Raw genomic sequence first — 19,726 nt, forward strand, 5'->3', positions numbered from 1 at the left:
AAATTTTGAAAGGGTTCTTGCTTTTAGAGAACGCCTAGATGGAGGGGATGGAGGGCAGGTCCTCGTTCACGGCCTGGATCCGTGGTGCCTCAGGTATGGGTGAATTGAGACCAGGGAGTGGAGGAGCGCGGCGGTCGCTGAAGCGAGCGGGTTTCCTCTTCTCGGTCTTCAGTAAGGTTTGAGTCCACCTTTCCACCTTACAGGCGATCTTACCACTTCAAAAACTGCAGTGAATGTTTTATGTTAAAAAAAAAAAAAGCAATCCAGATTTGGTTTAGTGTCACTGGAGTCTGGATTTCCATACCTCATTTCGGTTGTCAGTTGCTCTGTCCGGTTTAGAATAATTGGGGGGCGAAGCTCACGGTAGTTCAGACACTGTCCTTACAGACTGCCGGTATAATGCTTGTTGAGTGGATTCTGGTGGAGGTTGTTTTAAGGTAATAATTTCTTTGAAATGTTTTGGACGTATGTCCTCTTACCATAGCACTCCTGGGAACACAGAGAATTCAGGACTGGCGTGCTCGTGTTCTTACCAGAGTTACATAAATGCAGTTCATATACGTCCGGCGCTAACAAGTTGATTCACTGTGTGGTGTGTGAGGCTGGCCAGCGGCCTCCTTCCCCCGTGGCTACATTCCTGCTCTTATGAATGTCTCCATTGCTTTGCTCCGTGGAGCAGGAAGTGGGGAGGACTTTCCCCAGGAGCTTTGACTGTTTTTCCGATGCACGCTCCAGTTCTGTGGGGTGCTGTGTTAGGCGTGTCTTCTGTTCCTTCCTGGAGTAGAGAGCCGGCCAGAAGTGGCTAAAACTGCCTCGAGCCGGGCGTCTGCAGACCTTGCTTACTGGAATCTCTCAAGCCTTTGGTGAAACTGAGCTAGCTGAGAACTACGAGCTCTTTCAGACGTGGCCCCGCTTCTTCCTGCCGGCTGCCAGCCTGCTCCCTTCTCTCAGAGGCCTTCATTTCGTAGCTGGGGAGTCGCCCCTTGTGTCCCGTTCCCACCGCTGGCCCGGTAGCTCCCTGCTTGAGTTACTGTTTCTGCATTACCTTGCCAGAGGATGACAGGCTTTCCATTTGCAGGATGATGGACGTCGTGGTCACTTTTCACTGGAGCCTCGTTACAGTCTGCAGGAATCCCTTTGATTTTGGTTGCTTTTCTGCAGGGTGCAGTGTGAGGCCTGGCATCTGGCCTTCTGACCTAGCTGGCTTTGTGTGCCTGCCCCCACCCCCCGCAACCTCCCCCAGTCATCAGTGGGACCACTGATCTTCTGTGGGCGTGGGGAGAGTTTGCCTTAGGGGTCTGGTTGAAAGGAGTTCACGTGTCCCCTGAGGCTTCGAGGAGGTGCCGGTTGACTTGATCCATTAGATCTCTGTGAAATCTCTCAGAACTGGACTGGGGAAAAGGGTTAGTAGGTCAGAGCATTCCTGCAGGTTTGGTAGCATCTTTCTAAGAAAAATTTGTTAGCTAAACAGTAAGCAGTTAACTTTTGTCATAGAGATCTATCTGCCTGTGAATACCCTCAGTCTAAGAGACCGCACGCATATCGCTTTTGCACCATCGTAAAGTGGAAAAATCGTAAGCAAACCACTGTAGGTCAGGGACTGTCCGTTGATCAGGGATTCAGTTTGAAGGCAGAACTGACAGGACCTGCTGATGGTTTTGGATGTAGAATGTCAGGGTCTATGATGATCTTAAGGTTTTAGCTTGAGCAGCTGGTTGAATGCCGAGCTGGAGAGTACTGAAGTAAGAGCAGGTTTGCAGGGAGAAATCAAAGGCCCATTTATTTTTATTCTTTTTTTTTTACTTTATTACTTTTTTATTGTTTAAATTTTTTATTTTTTATTCAATTTAGTTAACATATAGTATATTATTAGTTTCGAGGGTAGAATTTTTTATTTTTTATTTAACTTAGTTAACGTGGAGTGTATTACTAGTTTCAGGGGTAGAGTTTAGTGATTCATCAGTGGCATATAACAAACACCCAGTGCTCATTTTTAAATATTAAATTTGAGATGCTTTTGGGTATCTAAGTGATAATGGGAAGTAACGGTAACAAGTAACATTTATATGAACTTGACAGGAACTGTTCCAAGAACTTTACCTACATAAACTCATTCGGTCCTTATAGCAACCCTCTGAGCTAACGACTGTCATTATTTCCGTTGGACACATGGGGAAACGGAGGCACAGAGGTCAGATTGGCTCACGGTCGTACTGTCAGCAACCAGAGTTTGGAGCCGAGCATTCTGTCTCCAGAGTCTGCTGATAAACTAGATCTACTGTGGTTGGCTCAGAAGTCTGGAGTTGGGCAGGAGATGAGCAGGGGGATGAGTGTAGACAGGGAAGTGACCAGAGAAGTCAGGTATGGAGCACCTCTGCATTAAGGGTTGGAAGGGAGATGAAGAATGTTCCCAGGAGGCTGAGAAGGAGCAGCCAGCGGGTGGAGGGAAACCCGGAGACTCTAGGGGGCCAGACAGCAAAGGAAAGAATGGGGTTGGGCAGTAGGGAAGGGCCAGTGGCACTTGAATGCCACTGTGAGTGAGGCCGGGGGAAGGCTGAGAATGCACATCACGTCTGCAGCAGGTGGTTGATGGTGACTGGGTGGGGGTGGTTTTGGTGTGGTACGGACAGCAACCTCCTGTGCCCATGTTCAGGAAGAATGGAAGGGGAGGAAGGGGAGTGGACGAGGATGGACCAGTCAGGTAATTTCACCATAAATTGCAGAGCTCCAGGATGAGGGCCGAGGGCAGTGGAGGGGTGAGGGAGGTCATCTGTAAGCTGGCAGATACTATAGCGTGCTGATGGAGATGGGGCGGTCGGGAGGGAAAGACGTGGTTCTCAATGCAGAGCAGCTGAGGCACTTGTTGACCTTTGTTTCTTTTGTCTCCGGGGGACCCCACGGCCTGATAGACCCTAAGCAGTGGAGACTGGTGTTCTGTGACATTGGTCAAAGGCTCTGCTGAGCCGGTACCCCAAGAAGATGGGTGTCCAAGACTCACTTTTTCTCTTCCTCTCTGCCAGGTGCCGTGCTATGCATTTGATGGAGAGCTCAAGAAGCATGACTTAAATCCACTGATCAAGATTAGCGGGGGTTACTTGGTGGATGACTCTGACCCGGACACTTCCCTGTTCATCAATGTTTGTAGAGACATAGGTAGGTTTGGGGGTGGTGGTGGTGAAGGGTTTCTTAGAAGGCTTCACTATCTTTGCCCTTCCACCGTTATTCCTAGTTGGATATCCATGTCACTGAGTCGGCCCTCTAAGGACGCAGAAAGATGTTCTCTGTGCATCAGCCCACCCCTGGACCCCCAGTCAGTTCTGGTTCCATCACCGATTTTGTCCAGACTGTTGGTCCATCTCAGTGAGTTCTCTCTGCCAGACATTTTGGTTCCAGGAATCTCGGGTATCTGACTTCCAGTGAGATGGTGGGAGAATGAACGGGGTGGGTGTGCTTGGCACCCCGAACCAGCTGCAGCAGGATGAGTCAGCCTTCCTGGGAGGGGCCGTGGGGAGGACGGCCTCGAGCCATCAGTGGGCTTTGAGTTGCAGGCCAGGTGACAGGGAGAGAAGGATGGTCCAGTGACCTTGCGAACTGGGTTGTGATGCATATTTTGTTCTAAGCCAACTTCTTGCCTCACTTCTTCCTTAGGAGTCAGAAGTGGTGTGAGAAGCTTGGGTGTCTTTGCTAAATAAACTGAAGGCTGTAAATCGTCTTTATCTAAATAGGGCGTTAGGAAGTTTTACTAAGCCTTTGTTTTGTCAGCACTTTCTAGAACCTAGCTTTATGTGTTTTTCAGGGAGTTGTTAGTTCCGTAGACCAAGATTTGTTTTTCTCCTACACCAGCAGCAATCGTGTCACGAGTAAATTAGCAAATGAAAAGATCATCGTTAGTGTTTTCTTTATGTTCCTTTTTCTTACATTGTATATGGGACTTTGGCCTTAGAAAAGTTTGGAAAAAATATTAGGAATAAACTCAGTACAGGAGGGTGTGGCTGGGTGATAAGTATGAGTTTACGGTGAATTGTACAAATACATTAGGTACCATTTTGATGATTTCTAAACAGTTTTAAAACGTGCATATACCACATACGTGCTTCACTAAAAGTGACCAGTGGTAATTTTAGATTTTTTGTGTGTCAGGCTCTTTACATCATTCCTTTGTTCTCCAAGGACGGCTTTTAACGTTCTTTTGGAAAAAGGCAGACAGACAAAGCCTGTGTCTTAAATGGGCCCATAGTTCAGATTTGATTATAAAGCTGAAGAGTGTTGCAGATGATTGAATTCATTTTAGTTTAGAAAACATTAAGATTCCTGGTCTTTTATCATTTTGAGGATTATCTGAATTCAGTGGAGATTTTCTTACAAAAGTTTTTTCTTTGATTATTGGCAGTTTGGGTTGAACTTCAGTGACTTTGACTCACAGTAATTTTGTAAATTTATAATTCAGAAGTTAAAAAAAAAAATGGACTTACCAGTTTCTGTCCAGATATTCTCCATCCCCAGGAAGTTGCCTCGGGCCGCAAACCTTGTTGATAGTGACCCTGAGTACCTCAGGAGCAGTTGTGGGCTTGCGGCTGTGTGTCCGCTCTGCATGCTCAGGGCGCGTGCCTCCGGTTTTGCCTTCAGTAAACCAAGGGATCTGCTGAGCTGTGGGGGCAAGCGGCACAGCAGGGACACGGTGTGGACTCAAGCCACCCCCTGGTGCAGTTTTGCGGGACGGCCTTGACCCCCTAAAGGTCCACTTTCTGTCATACTGGAGAAGATAGGGCTTTAGTGGAAGACCCCCTCTGGTTGAGAAGGCTTGAAAGACCAGGCTGGGCCATAGCTACTCCTTTGTGGGGCACATGTTTTTTGAGCCCCTGTCATGTGCGAGGCCCTGAGTCACAGCCCTGGATGGAGCTAGAGTTAGGTACGGTCCCAGTCACGGGCCTGGGAAGCGAGTAAGGCCACCTCTGTGTACAAGCAGAGCTGCACGTTGTTCTGGGCCCATCTAGACGTTCTCTGATCCTCTCCCAAACCGCAGTTGGATAGTTGTGTCGTTAGAGCAAAGTTACAGAGATAGCAAGTGGTGGTTTTACGATCTCAACCCAGAGCTGTTTGTAGGTTCTTTCCGTGAATCTCCTCATCTTCCCACCAATCCATGGAGTGCCTGCGTTTTCGAAAGTTTGTTTATAGCTTGGAGAAGGGGATAAAGCTCAAGTTAGTGTATCTTTAGAAAAGGAGGTACGTACGTTCCTTGAGTACAAATTACACGATGGTCCCTGTTTCTCATCGCTTCTTCCCTACCAGGGGCAGAGTGAGTGCCTTGCAGTCTTGACTCTGCTTCCTAGCAGCCCCAGGGGGCAGGACGCACACACTTCATGCATCTGGAGAGGCCCCTGGTGCGCCTGTGGTCTCTCAGAATGGGGTTGGATCCTAGCTTGTTTGTTGTTTCCAGACTTCCACTACTTTGGGTTACTTTGAGGACTTTCAGAACTTGGGTGATTGTTGTCAAGGGACACCTGTGCATAAGGTTAAGTGTGATTACCTGTCCTGAGGTACAGTCTGATGGAGTGTCACACATGATGTCTTACAGACTCGCTACGGGACTCCAGTCCGCAGTTGCATGGCTGTCCCCCCGGCACGGCTGCCTGCCTGGTGAGAGGGGGCCAGGCCTTCGACGTCGGCCAGCCCAAGGAGGGACTGAAGCTCATGAGCAAGGACAGGTGGGTCTGCGTTGGTGTGTGTAAACCTCAGCAAGTCCCTACAGATGCTTGTGAAGTCATCCGTGGTTGCTACCAGTCACATAGGCTGCTTTGCTTGTTGATTGTCTGATTACTGGTCATTACAGCCATTAAAGACGAATATCCTGATCCATCCCATATCCATACAGGTGTTCGGTTCATGAAATAACCCCTACCTTAAGGCGTGTTCTGATAGTTTCTGTGTTACTCATGAAGTTGCTTTTGTGTCCCTCGTCCTCTGTCCTTTGAGAACACCTTCGTGGAGGGGCAGTTTGCTTCCTGCCTGGGGTGTGGTGAGCACCCTCGTGCCCGGTGTGGGGAGGTTTGTTTCTTACGATACGCTGTGTTCTCGGTACATGCTCTCTCACTGCCTTTCTTCGTACCTTGAATTAGCAGAGAGATGTTTTTGTCCAGCGTGTCCCACGCCAGCCCGTCTTAGATCACGTCATAGATTCCAGAGGCCTTTGGTAGAAGCCTTGCTGTGGCTTGTTCTAGCACGGAACTGGTGGTGTATCGGGGCGGGTGCTTGTGTCCACAGAAGACTCTGGAGCATAACCTAAATTTAAAAATGTTTGGGAGGTTTCTATATTTGTGTCTGTATTAGTTTGCCGGGGCTGCTGTAACAAAGTGCCATAGGCTGGCTTCAGCAACAGAAATTTATTTCCTCTCCATTCTGGAGGCTGGGAGTCCAAGGAGTCAGGAGGGCTGGTTCCTTCTGAGGCCTCTCTCCTTGCCTTGCAGACGGCCACCTTCTCCCTGTGTCCTCACATGGTCTGTTCCCTCTGTGTGTCTGTGTCCTGGTCTCTCCTTCTGATAAGGATGCCAGTCATATCTGGTTAGCCCCACGCCCACACGCCCCGCACTCCCGTGGCCTCATTTTTACTTCATCACCTTTGTGTAATAAGCCTTGTCTTCGAGTACAGTCACATGCTGAGGTCCTGGGGATCAGGGCTGTGGAATATGAGTGTAGGGGGACACCATTCGTCCCATCACACTGTCCTGAGTGACAGGTGGGTGACTCCTCACAGGGGAGAGGAGACTCTGCACAACGTGGGCATTGAGTGAGAGTTCGAGTTTGTCTTCAGAGAAGAGGGAGGTCCCGTGTTTTCGGCGGCTCTGTGGCCTGCGCGCCAGGAATAGCAGGCGTGTCCTGCTGGGAGACCCCTGCGCACTCGGGCGGCTCAGGCTCTTCCTGGCTGTGGGAGGTCACAATGGCTGGGCCACTTGGCTGTCTTCAGGTTGAAGAGAAAAAGATCTTGGCTTCCACTTACAAGTTATTGTTGAGAGAAGAAGTAGTCGTGCAGCCTCGTGGACAGAGATGTACTTACTCAGCCTGCTCGGCTGTGTTTATTTTGTTTTCTTCGATCGTTTATAGTTTTTTTTCTTGTTTGTCTTACTCGAGCAGCTTTTCTTAGTATTTAAATTTACATGTTGGTCATTTTATTTATTTTTAAAAAGAAAATAGCATTCATTGAAGTTTACTTAAAATCAGTTTGTTTTTTTTTTTTAAATGGAAATCGAAGGTATTTCATACTATGGCTTCCTTTATAGTTTAGTGTTCATTCTGTTACCCCTGGCCCCCAACTGAGTGAGCTGAATGCTCAGGGCAACAGATCAATTTGAGTGTAGTTCATACTTTATAACACTCTTTCCTCAACGTGTATTATTCAGGCTTGTCCTGAGTTACGTGAAAGAAGGGGCCGGGGAGCTAGACTTCTGTGACGGTCACAGCCCGGCGGTGACGATCACGTTTGTCTGCCCGTCGGAGCGCAGAGAGGTGAGTGGCTTGTCTTTGGAGGACTTTCCAGCAGCGCGCGTTAGCGTGGGCTGTCTAGGAGAGTGCATCTAAGGGGTGGGGCGGGGCGGTGGGTCTGGGGGCAGGAGAGGGGGAGCGAGAAAGCGGCAGCCGCGGTGGAATATCCGGGAAGAGGTGCTTCCTGGGGTCGACTCTCCTGCACATGTGAGGGTCTCCGGGGGACAGCAGCTTGACGTTTGCTATTTCTCACCAACCCGGAGGGGTCCCTGCGTGTGTTGATGCAGGATGGTGTGTTGATGGAGGATGGTGTTTTCTAGTTTGTGTGAGATGATTTTAAGTGATTCATGGAAAGATTTTAAAATTTATATAGTAATGCTGATTTGAATGACTGTTTGAAAAGCCATATATATAATTTCAAACCTGTGATTTCCTAGCTAGTATTTGTTAGGATGAGGCAAGGTAAAAATAGCTGATTGGTTTATAGAAACATAGAACGAAATGAGTGGAACAGATGGTGTGCAGCCCTGGCCGAGCTTCTGCGGGCCAGTGGCCGGAGTTTGGGGGCTACTCAGGTAGGAGAGTCCTGGCCAGAAGGAAGGTTCTTACTCGAGGGTCTCACAGTGGGGCGTTTCAGCCCCTCCTCCCACACTCGCAAGCGGGTGCCTGACCCTGTCCTCTGGCTGTTCACTCACTTCTAGCACACTTTTAAACTCCTCGCGGGTAGGGCCGGAGTCTGGTTGTCCTTGGGCCCATGCCTGGCCGTGTTGCACGTGTCCGTTGCTGTTCGAGTGTTCTAGCAGGTGCGGGGTGCTGATGGAAGGGAGATAGCCCCCGGGGAGGAAGGGCAGGGCTTTCCTCTCATTTATTTCTGTCTCCTCATAATAGAATGAAGGAGGAGGAGCTGAATTCTTTGGCGAGGGAAGCGAGCTCCCCCTCCCCACAAACAAACATGGAATTTGGTCTGGTTTCTTGCTGGCAGCTGGCCTGTTTTGTGGGGGGGATGTGGAGACAGAGTGTAGGCCAGGCCAGCTTTCCGTTTTATGTCCGCAGACTTGCAGGGCCACGTGGCGTCCGCTTAGCAAAGACCTGACTGATGAGCGGTCAACGTGAGCTCTGAAGGTGAATGTTAGGGAACATTTGTGGACACTTGCAGATGTGGGGTGAGAGTCTTCAAGCCCCATGAGACAGGTGTTCCAAGCTGGCCGGGGTCTTTGTGTTGCCCTTTCCTCCCTGTATGTTCAGGGAGGAGCGGTTCATTCCACCACAGTGAGGCGAATCGGGAGTTTCCCTCCTTTCTTCTCCCTGGGATACAGGGTGCTTGGTGGCATTAGGAAAGGAGGCCGGTTTGTTTTTTGTGGAGTGAAAGGTTCCATTCCCAGCTTAACTGTTCACCGGACAGAACTGGGTGACATACGACACCTTAGCGCTTGAGGGTTTCTTTAAGTGTTTACACAGGCTTACTGAATGCCCTTAGGAGCTGGAATTTTAGTCAGTGTTCACTTTGTCATATAGACCTTTTTAAAAAAGCTTTATTGAATTTACATACTATAATGTTCCCCTGTTTCAAGTACAACGAAATGGTTATTAGATATTAACCAAATTGTGCAACCACCAGCACGATCGAATGTGAGAACATTCCATCACCCCAGAAGAAACCTTGAGCCCAGGACAGTCACTCCCATTGAACCCCCAGCCCTGGCAGCTGCTAGGTGACTTTCTGTCTCCATGGACTTGCCTTTTCCTCTCTGATGAGTGAACCTTGCTCAGTGGGGCCTTTTGTGCCCGGCTTCACTCACTCGGCGCTCGGCACCCCAGCCCTAGGTGTCCAGCTTCCCCAAGCCAGGTGGTTAAAGCCTCGCTTTTGAGTCAGAACTGGACTTGGAGCTCTGTGTCTTACTAAGTTGTGACCTGTGTGTGTAGCCCTGGTGCTTCGTCCCGTGCCTGGCACAGGGCAGGCGCTCAAGAAACGTTTGCCGAGGAGTATTTCCTGGAAGCGGCGAGGCTATTCCTGGTACGAAGAGCAGCGAGGCCTTTCTCCCAAAGATGGTGGGAGAGGGTGCACTGCACCCTGGTCAGCAGTGATTGCATCCTTCCCTGTTCACACCAAACACGAGCATCTGAGCTCCCATTTGTAAAAGCAGGTCTTTGGCAGAATTTGGGTTTGTGGCGGGTGATGCCCTGGCTTCCCCCAGGGGCAAGAGCAGATTCAAGGACCGGTGAGGTGTGTCCGAGACCCCCTTTGACAACCTGAAGAAAGGAGTTACGGACCATCTCCCCAGACACACACACACGGTGACTTCTACTCAGCTTGGGGGTTCATCTGGCCAGCTCCCTTCAGCTCCGATAGAAAGGAGGGAACAGACCATGTGCCTTCACAGGTCATGGCTGCTTGCGGAGGCTGTGGCTGTTGGGTGATGTCGAGTCCAGGCTGGACCTCGGGTGTGACTCTGAAAGAGACAAGAACAGTTGCAAGTAAACAGGGTGGTTATATGCCAAGTGCTGGAACTGTGTTAGGGGTAGTTATCATTCAGAAACAGGAACGGAAGAATGTAAAAACCCAACAACGTACCTTTGAGCTTTTCAGAAGTATGGAAAATCTGCATTTAAAAACACTAATTTTGCTCCTTTCAAATTGTTTCTGATAGGGCACCATTCCCAAGCTCACAGCAAAATCCAACTGCCGCTACGAAATTGAGTGGATCACTGAGTATGCGTGCCACAGAGATTATCTGGAAAGTAAAACCTGCTCTCTGAGCAGCGAACAGCATGACATCACCATTGACCTCCAGCCACTGCGACAGGATGGAGGTGAGGGGTGCTTTGAAATGAAGCAGGAAGGGGGAACGTGTGCAGAGGGGCCCACTTCGCCTCTGCCCCTGGGTGGGTGTTTCCGAAAGGGGCTCGGGTGTGCTTGAAGTGATGCCCTCACCCTCTAGCACCTGTGGACCTAACAGAGCCTCTCCTCCTGTATTCCTCTTTCTTTAGCTCTGTCCTCCTCTTACTACGCTTCAGATGGAAAGGAATATATGTTTTATTTGAATGTCTGTGGAGAAGTTGAAGTACCGTTCTGTAGTAAGAAAGAAGCCGCCATTTGCCAAGTAAAGAAGAATGAACCCTCTCAAATCAAAGTAGCAGGAAAATACCAGAATCAAACCCTCCGGTGTGTAAACAGTAATTTTCAAGTGCATTGTGTCTGTTCTTGTGAAACATAACCGACTCCCCTTGTCTCCTTCCTCCTTCCATTTTCCATAAAGTACAGGCAGGTCCGTTAAGCCAGCATTCCTTCCTGTTTGACGTAGGCGAGTTGCCATTTGTCACTGAACCTGGCTTTCCAATAGGACTGTTTTCTGTGAAAACTGTTCGTTTTATCATCTGGTGTGTGTAAGGAACCATGGTGTAGGAAAGGTATTTAATCAGTTGAAGAGTTGATTTGGCCTTTGTATTTTAAAATGCATTTTTCTGAGGAGTTCTGATTTTTCCCTGGCAGTTTGAGAATCTGAAATGCCGTTAGCATTACATCAGAGTTTGAAACAACTAAGAAAACACATTCAGTACAATTCCTGGGACCCTTAATTTGGTAGCTATCTTCACAAAAGCGTTTTGAAAATGTAGCTCTCTGCAAATGAGTATTGTCCAGGATCCCTCAGGTAAGACTGTGTTTACGGCAGCTGCTACATATACTGTGTGTTTCTTGGGCCTTATTTATTTTGTACAAAATCCAAAACAAGAGTGGAAGAGTTTTCATGCTCACAGCAAAACCTTCAGTGCTTTCTTCCAACCAGCTATTACTTTGAAGTAAGAGGACGACAAGCCCATACATTTGGAACTCATTTCCTTTAGACGTTTTTCCCCAGCTGGGCAGAGAGCTTGCTGTTTTATGTCAGTCCTGATTTGTTGACGGTATGCAAAAGGCTTCATGTAGAAACGTGTAACAATTCAAGTTTCTTTCTTGGTTCTCCCAAACCCGTGTCTGTGTGTTACAAACATCTAGATACTCCGACGGAGACCTCACCTTGGTCTATTCCGGAGGGGACGAATGCAGCTCTGGGTTCCAGCGGATGAGCGTCATAAACTTCGAGTGCAATAAGACGGCAGGTGAGTGCCGGCGGTCTGTCCTTGCCCTTTGCAGTGATGGGAGCACGTGTGTTCTTGGGAGCGGCGTGCAGACGGACCAGGCAGACCTTCTCCTTTGGACGTGGCCACCTCTGGTCCCCAGACGAGGTTGCTCTCTTGGAGCGGGCAGGAGTACCCCTTCCATCCCACCCCACCCACGACACACACATCCTGTTTCCATTTTCCTCTGCTCTCTGTTTGTTTTGGGAAGGGGCCCAGCACTGGGCTTGCTGGGAAAGCGTTTCTGTCTTGAATTCTGGCTTGCACCGAAGTGAGTGCTGGTCCAGCAGGGTGGGTTTACTCCCTACCCGCGAGGGGTGGTCACTAAAGAGCTCTTCTTTTCTGAAGTTAGTCTCCAGACGACCCTTTATGCAAACGAGTGGCCCTGTGGTGGAGGCTGGACATGGGGGATTGCAAGAGGTCACCGGGCAAGTTTAAGTGGAACGTTTGGTTTTTCTGAGAGATTAGGATAAGCTTTCTTGAGGTCATAATGGCGCCAGCAGTTCAGAAAGCCGTGCTGCGGTCCGTATCTTGAAGCTCTCGGGCGTAGTCTGCATCTGCAGTGAAGTGATGGGATCCCATCATCATCAGAGAGCCGTCCCGTCCGTCAGCGTCCAGGCTGGGACCCCAGATGTGTGCAGGCGGACTGAGCCTCTGCATGGAGCTCTTGTTTTAGAGCTGGCCCGGTTCCAGTCGGCTGTATAGCCGCAGAGGCTCGAGAGGCTGCCCCACCCCTCAGGGTCTTTCTGGCTCTTCGTTCTGTTTGTTTTTTGCGTTTCTATGGCAGAACTTAGACCAGCGGTCATGAGGCAGGTTCCTCTGTGATTCAGCAGGGGCTTAGGGAGAGGCAACTGCACACGGCGTGCCTGTTCTAGAACCTCAAGCCTATGACGGTGAAGGGGGCCAGGGAGGTTGTGACGGGCACCAGGCTCTAATAAATTGCCTCGGGAACAGGCGAGGAAGGATCCTGGAGTAGAGCAGACAGGAAGGCTTTAAATCAAAGTGCCCTTCACTCCTGCCGCCCCCCCGCCGCCTTCACCTCTGCTTGTCTTCCCAGAGCGTGCACTCCAGTCTCACCCTGGAATCTGCTTGCTGGCCCTTTTGATAACATCCACGTTCAAGTGGATTTGTTCAGCATATGTTTTGTCCTTATCTATCTGCTTAGACCCCATGAGGCCCAAGGATACCGTAATGGCTGCGCGCTTTCCAGGCGCTCAGACTGGGAGTATAGAGGGAGAGACGGCACGGTGCCCGGAGGGCGGGTCGTGCAGGCTGGACCAGGGCTGCGGGCGAGTGTCGCACCCCGGACCTTGTCAGGAGGGAGGCAGCGAGTTAGTGGTTTGGGGTGTGGGCAACGAGGAGGATCAGGGCTGTCAGGGAAAGAGGAAGTGCTGCTTGGTGAGCTCTGTGGGCCGAGTCGGAGTAAGTCAGGCATGCAAGTAGGGTGGCTGTGGGGACCAGTCTCTGTGGCAGAGGGAGCAGCTCATGCAAAGGCCTGAGTGTGGGCAGGTGTGACTGGGTCAGAGCTTCGGATTCAGAATGCACATGGCTAAAGATGACCCTCAAATGGAGGGTGAGAAATTTGTACGTCCTGCAGAGGAGTTGGATTTTCTGTAGAAATCAGTGTGGAGTCCCCAGGACTTGAGGTGGAGGGTGAATGACTCTGGTTTGGGTGCCTCTCGCATGTGGTTTGAATGCCCCCCTGCTGCCCTCCCCAGACCCCCCATCTTTCTTCCATCCTTCTCACCTCTTCAGGCTTTTAGGGGACTGTCTCTGAAGTCCAGCCCTTTCACTATGTCCCCAGGCCTGGGAAATGCACCCTGCTCCTCACGCTGTGTCCCCAGGCCTTCAGGCCCCCGGGCGCCCGCCCTCCCTTGCTGGCTGAGCGCTTTGCTGTTGGCCAACTCCTATGGTTCAAGTCTCCCTCCGACCTTGTCGTTCCCCCTTTTGGCCCCATTCTGTTCTGGGCTTTTTATAAATGACTTGGCTGAGATCTTTGCGCACACACTGATCTCATTTGGGCATGCTGGGAAGATAGAATAATGATCTAAAAAGATCCCAGCAGGTGAGGAGGATATTGAGAAGGGTACATAGTCTGGGACTGCTAGGAAGAGGCGCCAACACTCAAGGCTTGTGCTGGAACATGCTGGCGCTTGAAAAAAGCGCTAACGGCCATTTTTTCCTCTTTTATCTTTATTACTAAAGGTTTTCAAACATACAAGTAGAACATTACGATGAAAATTTATATGCTCACTGCTCTTTATTGAACAGTTGCTAATGTTTTGCCAAATTTGCTTCATACAAACTCTACGTCACCACTGACGGATCAGAACATTCCACCCCATGTCCGTTCCTTCACGTGACCCCAGGGCCTTTATCAGACCTGACAGGATTCACAGAGATGTCCTCATGCCAAAAACTTAGTGTCTTCCTAGGCTGTTTTAGTTAGGATGGTGGCAAGAAGACCAGACAGGGAGATGTTAGATGTTTTGTGAGAGGTTTTGAGCCTGCTCTCACGCTGGAGTAGGGTCATAAAATATTTACGACTCCTTCCAGCTCCGTGATTCAGTCCTTCAAACTTTGGAGCAGACTGTGTACTGCAAAAGTTATTTCATTATTATTGTGTTCAATCTTAAGTTTAGAGTTCTTAGAGAAAAATCTTTGGTGGATTTTGTTTATTTGGATAAATGTAATAATGTGATTTTTGTATGTGAATGGCTGTTAATTGGTTATGTGATATAACGTGGTTTATAGTTTAAGTTGGATGTTCTAGAGTTATATATGTTCATGAATCTAGGGCTTATGCATTTTTAAGACACAGAGGTGCATACGTTTGTTTTTGAGCCTGTATATGTGCACAAATATACACAGCCATTCGTTTCGGCAGCTAACATCGAGTTTGCTGTAATGGGACACTTACTGTTGGTGATCTTGTCAAATCGCTCTTTTTGGACGAGTGATATATTGGAATAGGCTGGTACAGAGGTACCCACAGATTTAACGGACTCACTCCGGTAAGGGTTTATTTTCTTTAGTTCAGTGCAGGTCGTCGGAGGTGCTGGTGGCGGGGCTCAGCTCTGCGTGCTCCTCTCGTGCGTCCCATCCCGTGGTATTGCTGTCTGTAGACTTGGCCTCCAAGGACTCTGCAGAATGGGAACGGCATTTTTTAAAAGATGGGCTGGAACTAAGTGGCATGGCCCAACTTTGGAGGCAGGGAGGCTGGGCAATGCAGTTTAGCTGCACAGCTAGAAGGAGAATTAAACCAGTGTGGTGCGTGGGTAGCTTTGTCTTTGCCATCGCATGAGGTGGAACGGTGCTGTAGGCAGAGGGTGACTGGGTTCTGCTGCAGGAATCCATTTTCCCCTGAGCCGGCGAGTTTCATTCTTCTAAAATTCATTGAATAATGAAATAATACACCAGTGATTATTGAAAACTAGCACTCCCTCAAGCAGTAAATTTCAGATGCAGAACCAGCTCCAAAGTGGGGATGGATTCTCGAACCATTCCTAGTATTATTTAATGATTTGTGAACTTACTGGTGAAAGAGAAATGCAGCGAATACATCAAGTTTGTCGGAAACACAAATCTTTTCCAGGTAGTGAAATGCAAACCCAACAGGTCCAACAGGAGTAAGCTGCTCGTCCTTCCATCCTGTGGGCGGGGTGAAGAGGTGCTGTTGGGGTCCGCTGTTGGGGTAGCACGCATGGAGGGAGGCCCCAGCGGTCCCAAACGGGGCGGGGGGGGGGCTCTTTGTTGTCAGAAGGGAAGCTGGGAGTGCTGCATCTTAAAAAGAATGGCTTAAAGTACATACATTTAAAAGAAAAAAAAAAAGAAAAAACCCCACAGTAGTGTAGGGAAGTATTGCTTGTGGTTATGGTTATGAGCCTGGCTCTGGGGCCAGACTGTCTGGGTCTGAATCCCGACTCCTTTGCTTCTAGCTATAAGACCGTATGCAAATTATTTACCCCCCCCTTAATCTGCAAAAATAGGGCTGAAACTGTATCTGTGCCGTGGGATTAAATATGCCAAGATCTATCAGGTCCTCAACCCTGAGCCTGTTTTCTGCAGACCTCTTGCCTGTAGCCCTTTGGTGCTCAGTGCCTGGTTCAGGTTGTGCTCCGTATACCCTAGCTGCTCTTGCTGGTATTACAATTACAATGTTTATAATATTAAAGACTTAAGAGAAATTACAATCAAAACATCATTTGCCCTTGGTACAAAATATTATTTCCCTTTGCTTTAGAACATTGTGCACTTCAGGGCACCAAACCTCAAGAAAGGCAAATCATGTAGGAGGTCCAGAGGAGGATTATTAAACCATCAAGGGGCGGAAAACAGAGCTCCGTGCCAGCCGTCTACCAGCTTGGAAAGCTGAGGGGTAGTATTTCTAGTAAGGGAAAAATGACCAGAGTTTGCCGAATCCCAGGCTACGTGGATCAGGGAAGTGGCCTATGAAGAGCTGGCTTTCAGGGCTCCCTGGAGGTGTGGCGAGCAGCGCGTGGATTATGGTAGGGTGCTGGAGGCAGCCACACCGATGAAGGTCTGGGGCTCAAGGATGCTGGAACGCCGGCAGGCATGCCTCTGGCTTTGGGAGGTGACGTGGGCCTCCGCACCAGTTCAGTGGGGTAGCTGTACACTCTCACTCTTTCTTTTCCGGTTAGGGATGAATCTCCGGGAACTCGCCCTGCCCGAAATTGCATCATAAAGCCAGTGGCGCTCCTGGGGCTCGAGCTCTGGTCTCTGTCCGCCTTCTGGTGAATCCCTGTCGTCTGACGCAGAGGATACTCATGCGCCTGTGCGGGGGCTGACCACAGCCCGTGTGCCGCAAGCCCTGCCTGGTGGCTTACATGTTCCTTGTTAGGCACCCACAGTGAATGTGTTGTAAACAGCCTGATGGCTTACTGAGACCGTCTTACCGAGGTGGAAGGGACACAGGCCTGCCATTGAGGGGTTTATGATTGTCTGAAACGCAAGAGAAGCCTCTCTAACCTCTGACCCCTCTGATGACCCCAAAGCCTCAGCTTTGGGTTTGGGACTTGAGTTTAACTGCCCAGTTGGCATTGGTGGCCAATGGGCTGACTAGGTTTTGGTTACATATAATGAAGTGTTTCCCACCCCCCTTCTCAAATTGCACAGGTAATGATGGGAAAGGAGCTCCTGTATTCAGTGGGGAGGTAGATTGCACCTACTTCTTCACGTGGGACACGAAGTACGCCTGTGTGAAGGAGAAGGAGGATCTCCTCTGCAGTGTGGCCGACGGGAAGAAGCGGTACGACCTATCTGCGCTGGCTCGGCACTCAGGTAGGGCTTGCGCGCCGTGGGGCTCCATCTGCCTGTTCACAGGAACCTTCTCTTGCCTCTTTCCCTGTGAAAACATTTGGAAATGCTGTTGCTTTTTTCTTCGTCAACAAATTGTATCCTGGCCTTGTCCCTCTTTTCACAAAGCAGTCGTACAAATTATTAGGAATTATGCTGACTTAGGAGGCAAAATACCTGAGTTTGAGCTTGGCATGACTCTTCTCATTGGGATGCCCTGGGCTAATCTTACCCTAGTTTAGTAAAAACCGCCAAGTCCCAGGTCTTGTGCTCTGTGATTAGGAAGTTTTTTATTTTAGATCTACATTCTTGTTGCTCAGAAAGTAGATCTTGAAAGTTCTCTCTCTCTCTCTCTCTCTCTCTCTCTCTCTCTCTCTCACACACACACACACACACACACACACACGTATCTGTGTATGGTGATGGATGGTAATTAAACGTGGGGGTTCTCCCACACACAGCCTGCACACAGATCAGGTCAGGATGTCGTCCACCTAAAACGACTGCCGTGTTCCATGTCACTTACATCTCAGTTAAAAAGAATAAAAAGTTCTGCAACAGGCTTCAAGCAGGCCGTGTTTCCACCTCGCCCCAGCCTGTCAGGCTCTGAGGGTCGGACCCTCGGTGTGAAGGCCGATGCGGCTGGGGTCGGTCTGTCTTTTGACCCTGTGCTTTCCCCTTTTGTCTCACCGTCTCTTCCCATCTCTAAGGTGGGGTCAGCATTCCCTGTCTCACCTCAGATGCTTGTGGGGCCGAAAGGAGAATGAGTGTGGGAGCCCTTGGATGCTGTGTCCCTTGCCACATCTATGTGATGTGGTCTGTCCCCGAGGCCTGCCATCACAGTAGAGACCTGCCGAGCTGGAGATCTGCTCAGCAGGTGTTGTTGAGCACTGGTTACGTGGCAGGTGCAGACCAGGTCCTGGGGATATGGCAGCAAACCTGGCGGGCATGACCCTTACCCAGGCCTTCAAGCTTCACAGGGGGCCGAGAGACCGAGTGCTAAGAATCAGGGTTCCCAAGAGGGAAGCAGAATTGAGTTGGGACATTTTTAGTTTCACCCTTTCAGCAGCCCTGGAATTAGGTATAAGTAGAAGCAAATTGCATCTGTAGAGATAATATCTGAGGTAGAGAGAATGCTTGCCTAGAGTCACAGAATTACCCATGCGTAGGAGTGATTACTCATGGGTTCTGAGTCCCCATCTGGTTTGGACAGCATAATATTAGAAAAAGGAATTCCTCACTTGTAAGGATCGTCGGAGAGCTTCTTTTTGGCACGAGACCTCTGTAAATGTTCAGTGTTGGTGAATTGCCTCGGAAGCAAATGTTCTTTGTGTGTTAGTAGCGCAGTGCCCGCTCAGCGGGAATGGTGCCATGGTTCAGTGCGGGTACATATGTGTTCGTGAAGAGATCGGCTTTGTGCGCTGGAAAGAGAGCACGGTGTTGTGCGTGGTTCTGAGTGAGTTGTCTGTCTTCTGCGGGCCTCGGCTTTGTCACAGTAAACTGGGTGGTGCGGTTAGGTCCCTTTGTCCAGCACTGTTGTTTAAACATCACCGAGTACAGGACACACATGGGGCCCTAAGGGATGCAGAGACACACGCACTCACGCAGCCGACGCATGCCACCACCGCCCGGGCCCTCCAGGGACCTGGGCATTTCTGCAGGATTCACGCAGACCGTTCAGGATGCTCTTAGAACTCCTTCCTTGCTAGCTTAAACAGTCCTCCTGTCTTACGGCTTGTCAGCCCACCCCACTCCCCCTGTCCTTGTCCCTATTTGTCTTTGCATGGCTTCCAATGGGTTCTTCTCGGTTGTTGACATTGGCACATAGCTTTTCAGAGTAACTGTTACTCTGACGAGCGGTGGGCTTTCCCGCCTGAACCCCGGCGTCCTGTCCATAAAAGGAGTGCCTTCAGTCTCTGTACGCCTTTCACACGCATTTCTAATTCATCCCTTTGGCCACTCGTTACGGGATGCCTCCGATGTGTGCCGGTCCTGTTCTTAGCGCTTACGTGTGCTCCCTCGGCCTTCTGTGGTGTTTTGGTCCTGTTCATACATGACTGGCTCACAAGCTGTTTGAGCTCAGGGACCGACGTGTCTTGTTAGATTCCAGAAACAAAGCATGGCCCGCACTCGGTCTGCTGGTGTGGAAGAGGGGGCAGGTGCCTTTAACCTTCCTGGTGGTTGGAGGAGGGCGCGGGACTGATGGCGTGGTGCTCTGCCCCTTGTAAGGCACGGGCTGCCAGCCACATTTGCTTTTCCATTTCTGATTTCACACTTCGGTGCTTGGGAAAGTTTCGCTGTTCGATTCTCTCTCCCTACCCCCTGGTAAGCCTACTCTTCTGAGGAGGTATTGGGCCATGCTTTGTTACTATCACGTGAGGTGAGGAGCCTGAGGGTCTCGGTGAATTTCTGTGCCTTTGGTCTGCCTGCGTCCAGAAACGTGAGTGCCTGAGGTTTAGGGACTACATGCTTGGTGAGCTTTGGGCCTTTTCCTTTGGCTTAATCACCATTTATGGTGTGACTCACAGAGAAATAATCACTGCCTTTGGCTAAAAGTTTTTTTTTTTTTTTAATTACAGAACCGGAACAGAATTGGGAAGCTGTGGATGGCAGCCAGGGGGAAACAGAAAAGAAGCACTTCTTCATTAATATCTGCCACAAAGTGCTTCAGGAAGGCCAGGCCAGAGGCTGTCCTGAAGATGCGGCCGTGTGCTCTGTTGGTGAGTTGTGCCCAGAGCGGGATCCCGGTAGTGGTTTCCCCAGAGGCGCGTGGGACTCCGCTGCATCCAGTTTGGAGCGAATTAGAGAATCTTCCTGT

The 19,726-nt window shown here is 49.8% G+C and overlaps 1 protein-coding gene across 1 annotated transcript in view; it reads left to right on the plus strand.

The window, feature by feature from the left end:
- Positions 1-19,726, plus strand: part of LOC118001960 (cation-independent mannose-6-phosphate receptor) — a 97,643-nt gene that overhangs the window by 31,425 nt on the left and 46,492 nt on the right. Inside the window, exons 5-12 of the mRNA XM_034992156.1 lie at positions 3,021-3,153; positions 5,576-5,705; positions 7,395-7,500; positions 10,125-10,287; positions 10,465-10,639; positions 11,471-11,574; positions 16,729-16,893; positions 19,488-19,628. Coding sequence (XP_034848047.1) covers positions 3,021-3,153; positions 5,576-5,705; positions 7,395-7,500; positions 10,125-10,287; positions 10,465-10,639; positions 11,471-11,574; positions 16,729-16,893; positions 19,488-19,628 — 1,117 coding nt within the window. The remainder of the gene's footprint in view (positions 1-3,020; positions 3,154-5,575; positions 5,706-7,394; positions 7,501-10,124; positions 10,288-10,464; positions 10,640-11,470; positions 11,575-16,728; positions 16,894-19,487; positions 19,629-19,726) is intronic.

Source organism: Mirounga leonina, unplaced genomic scaffold (genome assembly GCF_011800145.1).
Source record: "Mirounga leonina isolate KUSES-001 unplaced genomic scaffold, KU_Mleo_1.0 Mir_55, whole genome shotgun sequence".
Classification (NCBI taxonomy): domain Eukaryota; kingdom Metazoa; phylum Chordata; class Mammalia; order Carnivora; family Phocidae; genus Mirounga; species Mirounga leonina.